This window comes from Schistocerca piceifrons, chromosome 11, assembly GCF_021461385.2.
Source record: "Schistocerca piceifrons isolate TAMUIC-IGC-003096 chromosome 11, iqSchPice1.1, whole genome shotgun sequence".
Taxonomy (NCBI): Eukaryota; Metazoa; Arthropoda; class Insecta; order Orthoptera; family Acrididae; genus Schistocerca; species Schistocerca piceifrons.
This window is the reverse complement of record NC_060148.1, coordinates 46,171,478-46,185,462: the sequence shown is the minus strand read 5'-3', so window position 1 is coordinate 46,185,462 and position 13,985 is coordinate 46,171,478. Positions and strand designations below refer to the sequence as shown.

The following is a 13,985-nucleotide window of genomic DNA, read 5'->3' as shown; positions in this document are numbered from 1 at the left end:
TGTCTGATCACTTTATCAGGTTTGTTAGGCAAAAGTATGTTCCTGTCTTCCAGAGTTTGTTTTTAACAGTAGCAATCTGTGATGCTTCAGTAGTCCAGTGCTCATGTTCCAATCTCCGTATTTAGAGAATTTATTATTTTGGGCATGTCTATTACTAACAGAATAAATATTTTCCTGTTGTGTGGTTTTTCTAAACAGTTACACAGGCTAATTTTGGGAAAACATGTTTCATAGATTTTCACAGGAATTTTTGTTTTCACAGCTGTGCTAATGTCACAGGACATGGTTTTGAGATGAGAGTTCAGATTGTCCTCTCAAAATGTAGATCTACGTTTTCCATGGATTCTCTAAATCTCTTCAATGAAATGGATGGACAGCATGGCTCATGTTATCTATATTTGGTCAACCTCATGTCATGTTGTACTTTTCTGATGTAATTTTCCTCCAAATCTTTTTCACTGTTTGAATTCATGCATCTTCAATTACGTAGCTAACAAGTATATATATCCTGTCACTGCAGTATGATAGAGGATTTTGATTTGAATACAATATTTACCAGACTATTTCTTAAGCATTAATGTACTATGGTGGGTGGATGTTGGAACTCAAGTAGTTACTTTTTCCACATCACATTTGACACTTCAAAATTATTTTTTCCTCATATTTGATACTTACCTGCCTGCAGATTCCCAATTCCAGTAACATGCAATGAGATAAATGCAGATTTATCTCATTGTCCAATACTGATTTTTCATAATGTATTACTGCCTGTGTTCTGTGGTGCATCTTTCTAGTGGGTCCTTGGCATGGAATATCTGATTTTGTAGCTAATTATTTCAATTTTTCCTTCCAGTGTTGTGTACAATTCCACTGTTAGTTAATGAAACTCTGGATCTTGTCTTGAATGCATATGCACTTTTCTAAGAGTAAGAGGATTGCTTATTGAATGGGTGTGAGGCTACAAATTCAAGTGTTCTGGGTTCCATCCCAGGCATCATCTGTCATTTTTTCACATGGAAATTGTCTATGTGGAAAATGACAGTTTCCATTCCAGTGTGGAGCTCTAGGTCCTCATGTAACTTTTTACTGTGTCAGTGAGTTCAAAAGTTGGAGGAAGCCAGTGGTGTACCACATCCAGTAAGACAATGTCTAACAGAGCACTAAGGTGTTAATAACTAACTCCAGATAGTTGAAAGCTTTACTTTTACTTCAGGTTTGCATTAGTTTTTGTGACATTAGACATGTATTTTCCTCAGTACCAAACTTTGGTGACCCACACTTAGAGCTGCATTTACCTGCTTATTGTCTTTACAGGTGGTTTTATGACCTAAAAAAATGCATTCTGCATATAACCTGCTAGTTGCTTAGTTTCTTCTTGACCATAGTGCCCTCATTGGCTTTGCAGAGGTACCCTATCATCTTCCACTGAATAACATAGGTCAGAAAATAGGGATCTGAGATCATCATAAAATCAAAAAATGTTCTTATTGGAGCCTTCACCTTGGCACATTCATACGGGGGGGGGGGGGGGGGGGAGAGAGAGAGTAGTAGTACTAATAGTAGCTACTTGGCAAGGATGAAACAATTTCTGTTTGGTTGATATCTGATGTGTCTACCTCCAAAGTAAACAGAACTTTGATTTCAAATGTTTGTCATGTTTTTCTGACATTTCCTACATCCTGTAGGACCTCCTCAGTATGAATCAATTGGAATGAAAGTAAATCTAATTTAATGTGACACATTTTCTTGTTGCCTAATGCTAGTAAGTGAATACATGTGACAAATAGCTTTTTAGCCCCACTTGATGTGTAACACAAGCACAAGAACAGAAGCTTTGAATGTGCCATTCTTTCTTTTTTCAGTTTCTTCAAGATCCACCAAGGATTGTAATGCCTAGTCTTCGTATAAAGCAAGACCTAGAACTGAAACGGGATTTAGATGGCATTGAGCATGATGTAAGTTTTCAGTTCAATCATGCATTGTGCATGAAGTACTGTATGAATATCATGAAATGCTTTGGGTGCAGTAAATTCCAGTGACCATAAATGATGAAACATTAAAACCGAGGATATTAGCACTTCTCCAGAATTTTTATAATATTTCAATTGACTGTAGGTATATTGTTCTGTTGTGTGTAATGGTATTTGAATGAAACTTGTAGGAAACATAAGTTTATTAACTGTAACACATGGTAATTTTATTGTACATGTAAATAATAAATGTCTCAAATTTGTTCATGGAACAAATGTACCTAATAAGACTTCTTTGCAGCAGCTGTCAATTTATTTGTCTCTGTCAGAGTTCTGTAATAGAAAAGATGTAAGAGGTAAAGCAATCAACTGTAAGCAGTATGTTATCAGATAAGTATGGTATTTGTCATACTACTTCTTTTCTGTGAAGTATTTAATGAAAAACATACTGCATTACTGGAATTATGTTTGCTCTGTGTAAAGACAATGGGTTTATCCAGTATGCATGACATAAATTTACAGTGTAATGGAACATTGCTTATCCCAAACTGCTTGCAAAGAGAAAACATTGTGATAGCAAGAATTCTTGTAAACAGCATTAAATTTAGCACGTTACAGTGATAGTGTGTGAAATTCCATATTCATTTAATTAACTATCACCATAGTGTACTAATTTTAATGCTGATGAAGGTTTCTCAGGTCTTAAGCTGCATGGTAGTGTTGATATCTCGCAACGTTTCAGGAATTGTCATACTACCCATCTCCTGGCGAAGTGTCAAGATTGGCTGAGAGAGGGTTATTTATATGTGTGGTCACCCCGCTCCACTAGACCTTGGGTAGCCGCGGTGGACCAGTGGCGTGCACACGGTGATGGTGATGAGTCGCCCTTGGCAGCCATGTTTGGTTCTCGGTGTAAGCATCCTGTCTACGTCCCTGGCGGAGGACGTTGATGGGTAAGCTCCCGATGGACTGCCGCTATTGCAGAGTTCCATGCTGCTCCAAGTTGAGATCCCTCATCTCTGTTGACCAGATTGTTGTAAATCCTTATTTCTATGGATTCTTTGATAATGATTTCCCAGAAGCCAGATGCTCGGCACTGTACCTTTGTGTTTTCGAAGTTGAAGGTGAGTTTTTCATTTATGCTGTATTTTGCTTTGGCTGATTTTTCTGTGTGGCCTAGTCGCACACATCTGATACGTTCTTCACAGTGTTTAGATGTACAGTGCTATGTTTGCCCAATGTATTGTTTTACGCATTTGCGTGGTATGCTTTATACTCCTGGTGTGCTAAGGATCAGCGGGTCTTTTGCAGTACCTAGGAGCTCCCTGTCTTTGGTGGTGGTTGGAGAATGGTTTTGATATTATATTTGCCCAGAAATAGTACAATTTTGGCTGAGAGCGTAACTGTGTATGGAAGGAAAGCGAGTCGTTTGTCTCCGTCTACTTCATCATAATCTGGGGTTCTCGCTGCTTCCTTCTTCCTTTTAAGTGCCCTGTTGATCTGCGTTTCACTGTAGCAATTTTCGAGGAAGACTTACCTCAGGTGTTGCAGCTTGGATGGATGGCTGTCTTAGTTGCAGATGGCATGCACCCTGTGTACCAGCGTGGTAAGTACTGTTTGGCCGGCTGGAGTGGCTGAGTGTTCTAGGCACTGCAGTATGGAACCGCATGACCGCTACAGTCGCAGGTTTGAATCCTGCCTCGGGCATGGATGTGTGTGATGTCCTTAGGTTAGTTAGGTGTAAGTAGTTCTAAGTTCTAGGGGACTGATGACCACAGCAGTTAAGTCCCATAGTGCTCAGAGCCATTTAAGTACTGTTTGTCTTTGTGCTGGATGGTGGCAGCTTGTTGCATGAAGTGTGTCTCTTCTTCTTATGTACTGCATGGCCGAGTGACCATCTGCCTTCCTCTTAATTAAAATATTAAGGAAGGGGAGGCATCCATTTTCCTCCATTTGCATTATAAATTTGGTGTTCGAATGGATGCTGTTGAGGTGTTCATGAAACTCATCTAGCACCTGTTTGCCATGTCCGCATACAACAAAAGTGTCGTCGACATAGCGGAAGAAGTGCTTTGGTTTCTGTCTGGCACTTTGAAGGGCCACCTCCTCGAAATGTTCAATATAGAGGTTTGAATTCACAGGAGCCAGTGGGAAGCCCATGGCCACATTGTCAATCTGTTCAATGAATTCCCTGTGGTGCTGAAAGTAGGTTGTTAATGCTTGTTCGAAGAGGCTGACTTTGTGGTTCAAAGTGCTGGGCTAAAAGTGTCAAGGAGTCTTGAAGGACACTTTCGTGAAAAGCGGTGTCATGTTGAAGCTCACGAGTAGGTCCTCGATTTGTAGTAGCATGTCCTTGAGTATTTTTACGAATTTGGCTGAGTTTCTGACATGGTGGCTGCAGTGTCCCATAAGGGGTTGGAGCAGTGTTGCTAGGAATTTCACAAGTCCTTAACTGTGAGAGTTGGAGTCTGCAATTGGTTGAGAGGTACCCCTTCCTTATGGATCGTAGGGAGTCCATAGAGGTGTGGTATTGCTGGCACTCTAGGGTACAGCCACTTCTTCATTGGCTCAGGTAAGCCAGATTTCTTCAGCAGAGCTATCATCTTTCTACTCATCGTCGGGGTTGGATGCTTCTTCAGCCTCTTATAGGCCTCGTGCTGTGGCAGCAGGTTTATTTTCTACTGGTACTCAGCAGTCCTTAATAGCACTGTAGCGTTCCCTTTATCTGCTGGTAGGATCGTTATATCACGGTCATCTCTAAGGGACCAGAGAGCTGCTCGTTCTTCCGCAGATACATTATTTGTAGGCAACTGAGATCTGTCGATTGTTCTGGAAGTTTCCCACCTGACTTCCTCTGCTTCCTCCTTTGGAAGCCCTTACTGCTTCTTCCACACCACTATAAAGTCTCGTTTCGGGTTTGTTCTGGGGATAGGGGCAAAATTCAGTTCTTTCTTGAGGACTGCGATTGTGGCAGCATCCAGTTCTTTACCAGCCAAATTGATCATGGCTCCTGATGTCATTCATCTCCTTCTTTGTCAAAAACGTTGTAAGATATCAATGCTACCACCCGGCTGGAGACCCAAGAAACCTTCAACAGTCTTTGCCGGGAAAGCAAACAGTCAAATTTAATGCTGTTTACAAAAATTTGTAACACTTAGTAGAGATCTATTCTTTGTAACGGTATCCAGCTCTGTGGACTAAGATCAGTTGTGCTGAATATTGGAATTTTTACTGGGTAGGCGTGATTGGAAAATGAAAAGAAGAGAGCTGAAACATTTCAGATGTGGGATTAGAGAATGCCACTGAAAATTAAGTGAACTTACAAGGAATATGGAGTTCTCAGTAGAACTGTTAAGGAAAGACATGTACAGAAAATGCTGACTAAAAGAAGGGACAGGATGATAGGATAAGTTTTAAGGCATCAGGTAGTGAACTAGTCAGATGTGTTTCCATCTCACTTGGGGAAAAATGCTAATATTACACATATCAAATACGAACTTTAATAGAGTGTAGTTAAATTTTATGTTGGTTACATAGTCAATAGTGGAACCTCATCGCACACTTGCAACTCTAAACTAGTAGATAAAGAAGTGCTTTTTTGAGGAGGATGTAGTGTAATTCAGTACACAGCAAGATTTGGACAATGTACTATTTATTCCAATATATATCTTGCAAAATGAGTGTGGCAACAAAATAGGAGGCATTAGAGCTAATATAGGTGCTTCCTGGCAATTGTTCTCCCCAAACACCATCTTGATATGGATTAGGAAAGAGTGAAGTAATGGATGTAGTGGTACCAGTTGTACCCTCTTCCATGCACCATTGGGTGACTAGTCTGGTGTAGATGTAGGTGTACAAAGAATTGGATATTAATAGGCAGGGTTATGGATTGTAATCACACATTTATTGTGAGAGAATAAGGAACCCATTTCTTAAAGATCACAGTACTCAGAGACAATGATTGCACAGCACTGTGAGGGTGTTTAAAAACATCATCATTGTTCAAGTGTGTTCAACATAATACTTGATAAATTAACAGTGATACATTGAATGGGAAAATCTGTGCTTGGCACTGTCATAGTAAATTCCAGAGCTAAAATGGTTGTCCATAGCATGCATGAAAGTTGGTCTGTAGAGCATTACCTGAGGAAACAGGTTGAGGACTGTTGACACATGAGTACAAGCTACAGCTGAATTCAAAGCACTAGAACATTAGTAGATCAATAACATTGAAATTATGAAAATGTTTGTGTGTAAAATCACAATCTACAGCAAAATTAAAACTGAGGCTTGTAACCTATACTGTCCTCAAAAGTACTTTGGTATTGACACTAGAGCAGGAACACATGGAGATGCAAAATGCAGTTGCCTCACTCTTCCTTGACTGTTCGTATGATCTGGCATTTCATTGATCACACTCTAATTTGCATACTAATCAGTGTACAAAGGTGGAAGTGGGTTCTGGAGGAGTTGCACTACATTCTCATTTTAGATTTGTTTGTGGCAATAAATTTTTAGTTTTATATGCAGAATGTTTTCGAAAATCCATTATCTAATGTTCCTGAAAATTTGACTCATAGGGAAACTTTGTTACTGAGTTTAAATGACCAAATTGTGCTAACAAAATACTTAGAATATGTCTTATTTTCAACAGCTCCAAACTGTCAGAGATGTCTAACATAAGATTAATTTAAATTAAACATTATGTGTGATGCTCTGGTCATGTGATAAGGTATCAGTCATCTGTTTTGTTGAGAGAAACACAGCACAGGATTTACTATTAACATGACATTACATTTTATGATCAAACACTACAAATCCATGTAACAAGAAAGTCACCCATTTTGGTAGAGGTAAGGAAATTTAACAGTTTGAAAGTAAGAAGAGTAGTGATAACATCATTCACTACCTTCTAATTACAACAATGAGGAGTCAAAAAATTAAGATTTTGTTAGTGTCAAACTGCTGAATTCCTGAGTTGCACTTCATTTGATTGTAGTTGCCAATAAAAGCCTTCTTAGTAATGAAAATACAATCTGCTCTGCAGGTAAATACACCACACATTCTGTGGTAATTTTCGTAACAGCTTTATTATAGAGTTCCCCAACTGGACAGTGTACCTTTTTTACTTGTTTCATCAATGTTTTGCAACATAATCTTCAATTTAGGCCCATATCAATTCTGTTGGGTTGAAGTGCCAGTGAGAAGTTATCAGCCTAATTATTTTATGCCTGTATGTTTTTGTCAACCTGTAAGTTTTTGTATGTGGCCAACTGGTTTATTGAGAGGTATTCGATTTGTGCGCTCTATCTTTACAAATTTTTAACTTACTTCCACTTCCGGATGCTGAAGCCAATAATTTCCTCTTTTTACACTCCTGGAAATTGAAATAAGAACACCGTGAATTTATTGTCCCAGGAAGGGGAAACTTTATTGACACATTCCTGGGGTCAGATACATCACATGATCACACTGACAGAACCACAGGCACATAGACACATGCAACAGAGCATGCACAATGTCGGCACTAGTACAGTGTATATCCACCTTTCGCAGCAATGCAGGCTGCTATTCTCCCATGGAGACGATCGTAGAGATGCTGGATGTAGTCCTGTGGAACGGCTTGCCATGCCATTTCCACCTGGCGCCTCAGTTGGACCAGCGTTCGTGCTGGACGTGCAGACTGCGTGAGACGACGCTTCATCCAGTCCCAAACATGCTCAATGGGGGACAGATCCGGAGATCTTGCTGGCCAGGGTAGTTGACTTACACCTTCTAGAGCACGTTGGGTGGCACAGGATATATGCGGACGTGCATTGTCCTGTTGGAACAGCAAGTTCCCTTGCCGGTCTAGGAATGGTAGAACGATGGGTTTGATGACGGTTTGGATGTACCGTGCACTATTCAGTGTCCCCTCGACGATCACCAGTGGTGTACGGCCAGTGTAGGAGATCGCTCCCCACACCATGATGCCGGGTGTTGGCCCTGTGTGCCTCGGTCGTATGCAGTCCTGATTGTGGCGCTCACCTGCACAGCGCCAAACACGCATACGACCATCATTGGCACCAAGGCAGAAGCGACTCTCATCACTGAAGACGACACGTCTCCATTCGTCCCTCCATTCACGCCTGTCGCGACACCACTGGAGGCGGGCTGCACGATGTTGGGGCGTGAGCGGAAGACGGCCTAACGGTGTGCGGGACCGTAGCCCAGCTTCATGGAGACGGTTGCGAATGGTCCTCGCCGATACCCCAGGAGCAACAGTGTCCCTAATTTGCTGGGAAGTGGCGGTGCGGTCCCCTACGACACTGCGTAGGATCCTACGGTCTTGGCATGCATCTGTGCGTCGCTGCGGTCCGGTCCCAGGTCGACCGGGCACGTGCACCTTCCGCCGACCACTGGCGACAACATCGATGTACTGTGGAGACCTCACGCCCCACGTGTTGAGCAATTCGGCGGTACGTCCACCCGGCCTCCTGCATGCCCACTATACGCCCTCGCTCAATGTCCGTCAACTGCACATACGGTTCACGTCCACGATGTCGCGGCGTGCTACCAGTGTTAAAGACTGCGATGGAGCTCCGTATGCCACGGCAAACTGGCTGACACTGACGGCGGCGGTGCACAAATGCTGCGCAGCTAGCGCCATTCGACGGCCAACACCGCGGTTCCTGGTGTGTCCGCTGTGCCGTGCGTGTGATCATTGCTTGTACAGCCCTCTCGCAGTGTCCGGAGCAAGTATGGTGGGTCTGACACACCGGTGTCAATGTGTTCTTTTTTCCATTTCCAGGAGTGTATTTTAGCATAAGTTTCTCATCAACAATTGCACATTTGGGAGCACTATCAACAAAAGGTGTTGATGATGTAGGCAGATTATGCACAAACCATTTCTCTCAACTGATTTTATATCTCAATGCCTTGAACAAGAGTGATATTGATATGTTGTTGTTGTGGTCTTCAGTCGTGAGACTGGTTTGATGCAGCTCTCCATGCTACTCTATCCTGTGCAAGCTTCATCTCCCAGTATCTACTGCAGCCTACATCCTTCTGAATCTGCTTAGTGTATTCATCTCTTGGTCTCCCTTCACGATTTTTACCCTCCACACTGCCCTCCAGTACTAAATTGGTGATCCCTTAATGCCTCATAACATGCTCTACCAACCTTATCCCTTCCTCTGTTCAAGCTGTGCCACAGACTCCTTTTCTCCCCAATCGTATTCAACACCTCCTCATTAGTTATGTGAGCTACCCATCTAATCTTCAGCATTCTTCTGTAGCACCACATTTCGAAAGCTTCTATTCTCTTCTTGTCTAAACCATTTATCGTCCATGTTTCACTTCCATACATGGCTACACTCCATACAAATACTTTCAGAAACGACTTCCTGACACTTAAATCTATACTGGATGTTAACAAATTTGTCTTCTTCAGAAACTCTTTCCTTGCTATTGCCAGTTTCATTTTATATCCTCTCTACTTCGGCCATCATCAGTTATTTTGCTCCCCAAATAGCAAAACTCCTTTACTACTTTAACTGTCTCATTTCCTAATCTAATTCCCTCAGCATCACCTGACTTAATTCGACTACATTCCATTATCCTTGCTTTGCTTTTGTTGATGTTCATCTCATACCCTGCTTTCAAGACACTGTCCGTTTCATTCAACTGCTCTTACAGGTCATTTGCTTACAATGTCATCAGCGAACCTCAAAGTTTTTATTTCTTCTCCATGGATTTTAATACCTACTCTGAACTTTTCTTTTGTTTCCTTTACTGCTTGCTCAATATACAGATTGAATAGCATTGGGAAGAGGCTACAACTTTGTCTCACTCCCTTCCCAACCACTGCTTCTCTTTCATGTCCCTCGACTCTTATAATTGCCATCTGCTTTCTGTAAAAATTGTAAATAGCCTTTCGCTCCCTGTACCACCTTCAGAATTTGAAAGAGAGTATTCCAGTCAACATTGTCAAAAGCTTTCTCTACGTCTACAAATGCTAGAAATGTATTGATATATCCACTGAATAACGTTTGCTGAAGTGGTCCACAACTGCTAAGAGTAATGACAGGTAACATTGCAACTAGAAGTATACGAAATGAATGCAAACAAAATACCATAGTGCAGTGAATGCTTCCATAGGACAGCGAGCTGCCTAAAACTGAACTGTACTGCACTTGGGAAATGTATTGGCAGTGTGGTGAAGGTATATCCCTTGGGATAGACTGAATGTGTGCTCTGAAGTCTTTGCATGTATCACCACACTATTTCATTTCTAGTTGCCAGTCCTAAAGTAATTCTGAATAGTGTTCAATTAAAGTACCCTGTTGCTTTCTAGAACCAGGTCCTTGGTTGTCACACAGGCAGTCAATGCAAAATAATTTTGGCAGGCTGAAAATCTTGGATGTTATCTTGGGTCCAGTGCAAGACACTACTGTTGATTGGAGAGGAGGAGAAGTCAAAGATTACTGGAACAATAATACATTGCCCAGAAATGGGTGTCAAATGCCTGAACTCATTTGCACTAAGGCTATGAGTGTGAGAACAAGTTAATTTGATAAATGCGGGCAACAATAGGCAGGTGAAGGCTGAAGACGAGTGATAAAAGTTGTGTGGATAGGAAAAGCACAACACTGCAATGTGAGGCAAACTTTTGGGTCACCAGACGATGGTCAGTGTCAGTATGTGCTATGCTGTGCTGTGCTGTGAAGTAACAGTGGAGCAGAGAGCTGTTAGTGTCTCTGCAAAGAGCACAGTGAAATGTACCACAAGGTGGAATCATGGGAATGTGGGTTAGAAAAACTGATCAGCAAATTATATCTTTGTATTACAGATTTGCACAAGCTGTATTAATTCGAACATATTTGTCATTTTTTTGAAGTTCTGTTGGGAGTATCTTGTCACAGTGATTGTATCAGTGAGGATCCCAGACTACATTTGGTGTGGGATGATCTCGAAAATATTGCAAGCATTTACATCACTAATATTGCATGTAGATTGAGAAAAGTTATCGGCTAGTTGAAAGCTAATTGAAATAATCATAGATTGTGAGTTTTCTAGAGATCAGCAGTATATTAGTAACAAGCTGAGTTCGTGGCATTGCCGGGGTAGGTATTTATTCCGATCTGTTAGTCCATCTTCTCCTCCCATGTTCATTCCATCTCCCCCTTTGCCACTCTTTTTGTCTCCCCCTCACCCACTATTTTTCCATCTTGTCACCTACTCTCTCTGCCTGTCTCATCCTTGCCCTTTCTCTCTGCCCCTCAACTTCTCCTCAAGGTGTCCAGTACACCTATGAGCTCCTTTGCAGGCAGAATGGCATACCTGTCTAATTACAGTGTCATGTAGCAATTGTATTCCAGCTACCACCTTGAAAAATAATGTATTAGTCAGCAATATGAAGCACATACCAAGCAGTAGTAGGAATAAACTATTTCTTATGAGTAGACACAGCCATGTTCCAGTTAAAGTTGTGCTCAATGCTATGGGATGTTGTTATTAACAAAATTAAATTTTTTTGTTGATGAGAATGCAATGACATTGCAGAGGCAAAGGGTGAAAGAATACACAAAAATATTAAATGTCCAATATTCTGTTTGCAAGTTGCGGCAAGAAGTATGTAATACTGAGATGAGTGGAATCGGAATATCTATGCCAAAGGAAAAGCAGTAACATGTACACAGTATAAATGCCTGGGAAATGTGATAAATGTGTTGTATGGCAGAAATTCTGTGAGCTTATGAACAATGCAAAAAAAGTACCAACTTCGCTAGAGGTTAACAGCTTATGTTGAAGAGAAATGGATAGCAGAGCTAGCAAACAGTCCAACGGGATAGGAAAACAGACTGCGGCTGCTGTTATTTAAAGTGCTCGGTATCCCATCCAGAAACCATTTGTCATGGTGGCATTTGTTGCACATGTATCGACAAATTTAAATCTGTTTAAAAGATTACACCTCATTTAGTATAACAGATGAGGTTTGTGGTTCAGATCCTACTACACAATGAATTTTCCTTCTCTTTTCCTCTAAGGAAAATCAGTAAGATACGTTTCATTGCACCATGAACGTTAGATGGACAGCTTGCCACAGGTGCATTTAATTTACAATAAATTTAAGAAACAACTTACTAAGGACATTATGCATCATTTGTTTTTTTATATTAATTTTACAGCCATTAACCAGTATAAGATTTAAATTCAGCTTTCTTAACCATTATTTTCAGTCATATATGCCAACACATGCTGTCATCAACAAAAATATAAAAGTAAGTATGAAAGTAGCATCAAACCTACGAGCTGTGGAGCCCCATTGTGATATTACAGCACTCTTACCGATGTTAATGCATTTACTGTTCTAGTAGGTGGTAGGTAATTCCATCTCATGTGGTTACCATGCATGAAGTTGGTGTACAACAGCTCAACAGTGTGAACAGCTTCACTGTAAGATAGCTGACAGCTTAAGATAGGTTACCACTATTCTTCTTCAGCCCCAATATGATGTACATCCTCCACTTCTGAGGAAATTTGTTCCCTGAATGAAATTCCTTTTTTCACTACACTTGTGTGAACAAATTATCATGCGTAAACAATGCAACACAATTTCCAAATCTACTTATCAAACAGATTTTTATGAAAATGAGGCATATCACTGAAGTGGCAAGTGGATTATTTTCACAAAGCATGGATTTATGTATATTGTCGTATGATTTGGTACTGCCAGAGCAATCTTGTCTAAAGAACATTGCCACAGTGCCTGTCTTCATTTGTGTTCTGCAGTGATTGACATGCAGATGTCTAGGGTGTTGCATGCTTTGCTTTTTACGGATACCACAGTTTTCATCGTTATGTTCACACAATTCAGTTTCTAAAGCATAAACGTGGCAGTACTGTGGAATAGCCTATGACATAACTAGATCTCTCTTTTCTCAAAGGTACTAGTGCTGTAGACACAGTGCCTGAACAGTTGCTTGCATATTAATGAGTACAGAATATGGCACTGCGTTTCCAGGCGACCGACATTGAACTGAGGATGACAGTATTTCCAAAATGCAGTGCAACTGTGGCTGTGATCTGCTATGTGCTGCAGACAAATAAGAATTGAATATGGGAGTACACAGTAAGTGGACCAAACATTGAATGTAAGATTACAGTTATTGGAAGAACTGTCATCATCTGTTGGAGATTACACAAGATTTGGGGTTTTTGACATGAATCGCATTTAGGGCAGATACTCACTATTACCAAGAAATAAATGTAAAGGTGACCTCAAGTGTTCAGTGAAGAAATGGGACCTAGAAAAGGGCTATGTGGGGTGATAAACATACTACTGTGAGTCAGATGATCACCAGTTTGAATTTGAAGGCAGCAGGGTCTGTTGCTATGAGAACTTTACTGAGACAATTGCAATGCATAAGACTTGGCACTTAACCACATCCAATGCCTACTCATGACTCTTAAGCTACTCAGCATATATGAAGATACCCATTTGGTAAAATCTGTAACAAGGTGTTCTTGTTAGTGTTCAATGTAAAATAATTGCCTTTCCTATATTGTTTGTGTTGCAGCCATCTGGTGCATGTACATACCCATGATTAATCTTCATTCTGTTTATACATCTGTATCTGTACTCTACTACATATGAGTGGCAGTCTTTAAAAAAGTTGGTTACATAATTAAATTTTGCTTTGTTTGCAGGTACATATCGGCCTTGCTGGTACCCTTTTTAATTTCCGAATTACAGTAGGCTGCTTTATGACGAAAAAAGAAAAATTATGGAAAAGCTTAGTGTAGAGTAATTCATTTCCGGCAGCAGCAGGAACGGTTGAGCTGTGTCCAGCTTATCTTGGTGACTGACTTAGCTGTGTGGATTGGCTCCCTTAGTGAGGAGCCCCCCCCCCCCCCCACCCACCCACCTGGGTCTTGCCACTTGACCCCACTTGCCACTTGTGCTTGACTATGATTGGACCCCAGTCTATACAGCATCTTTTCCCTTTGGTGCTGCATGTCTATCCTCTTGGT

The 13,985-nt window shown here is 41.0% G+C and overlaps 1 protein-coding gene across 7 annotated transcripts in view; it reads left to right on the top strand.

The window, feature by feature from the left end:
• The window catches only part of LOC124720321, a 33,624-nt gene extending 20,443 nt beyond the window's left edge, over window positions 1-13,181 (top strand). For 3 of the 7 annotated variants that reach the window (XM_047245630.1, XM_047245631.1, XM_047245632.1), the window contains exons 3-4: window positions 1,863-1,955; window positions 12,976-13,181. In XM_047245630.1, coding sequence (XP_047101586.1) covers window positions 1,863-1,955; window positions 12,976-13,068 — 186 coding nt within the window. In that variant the 3' untranslated portion in view covers window positions 13,069-13,181. The remainder of the gene's footprint in view (window positions 1-1,862; window positions 1,956-12,975) is intronic. The other 4 variants (XM_047245629.1, XM_047245628.1, XM_047245627.1 and 1 more) reach the window with 4 other exon arrangements.
• Window positions 13,182-13,985: the final 804 nt, after the last annotated feature.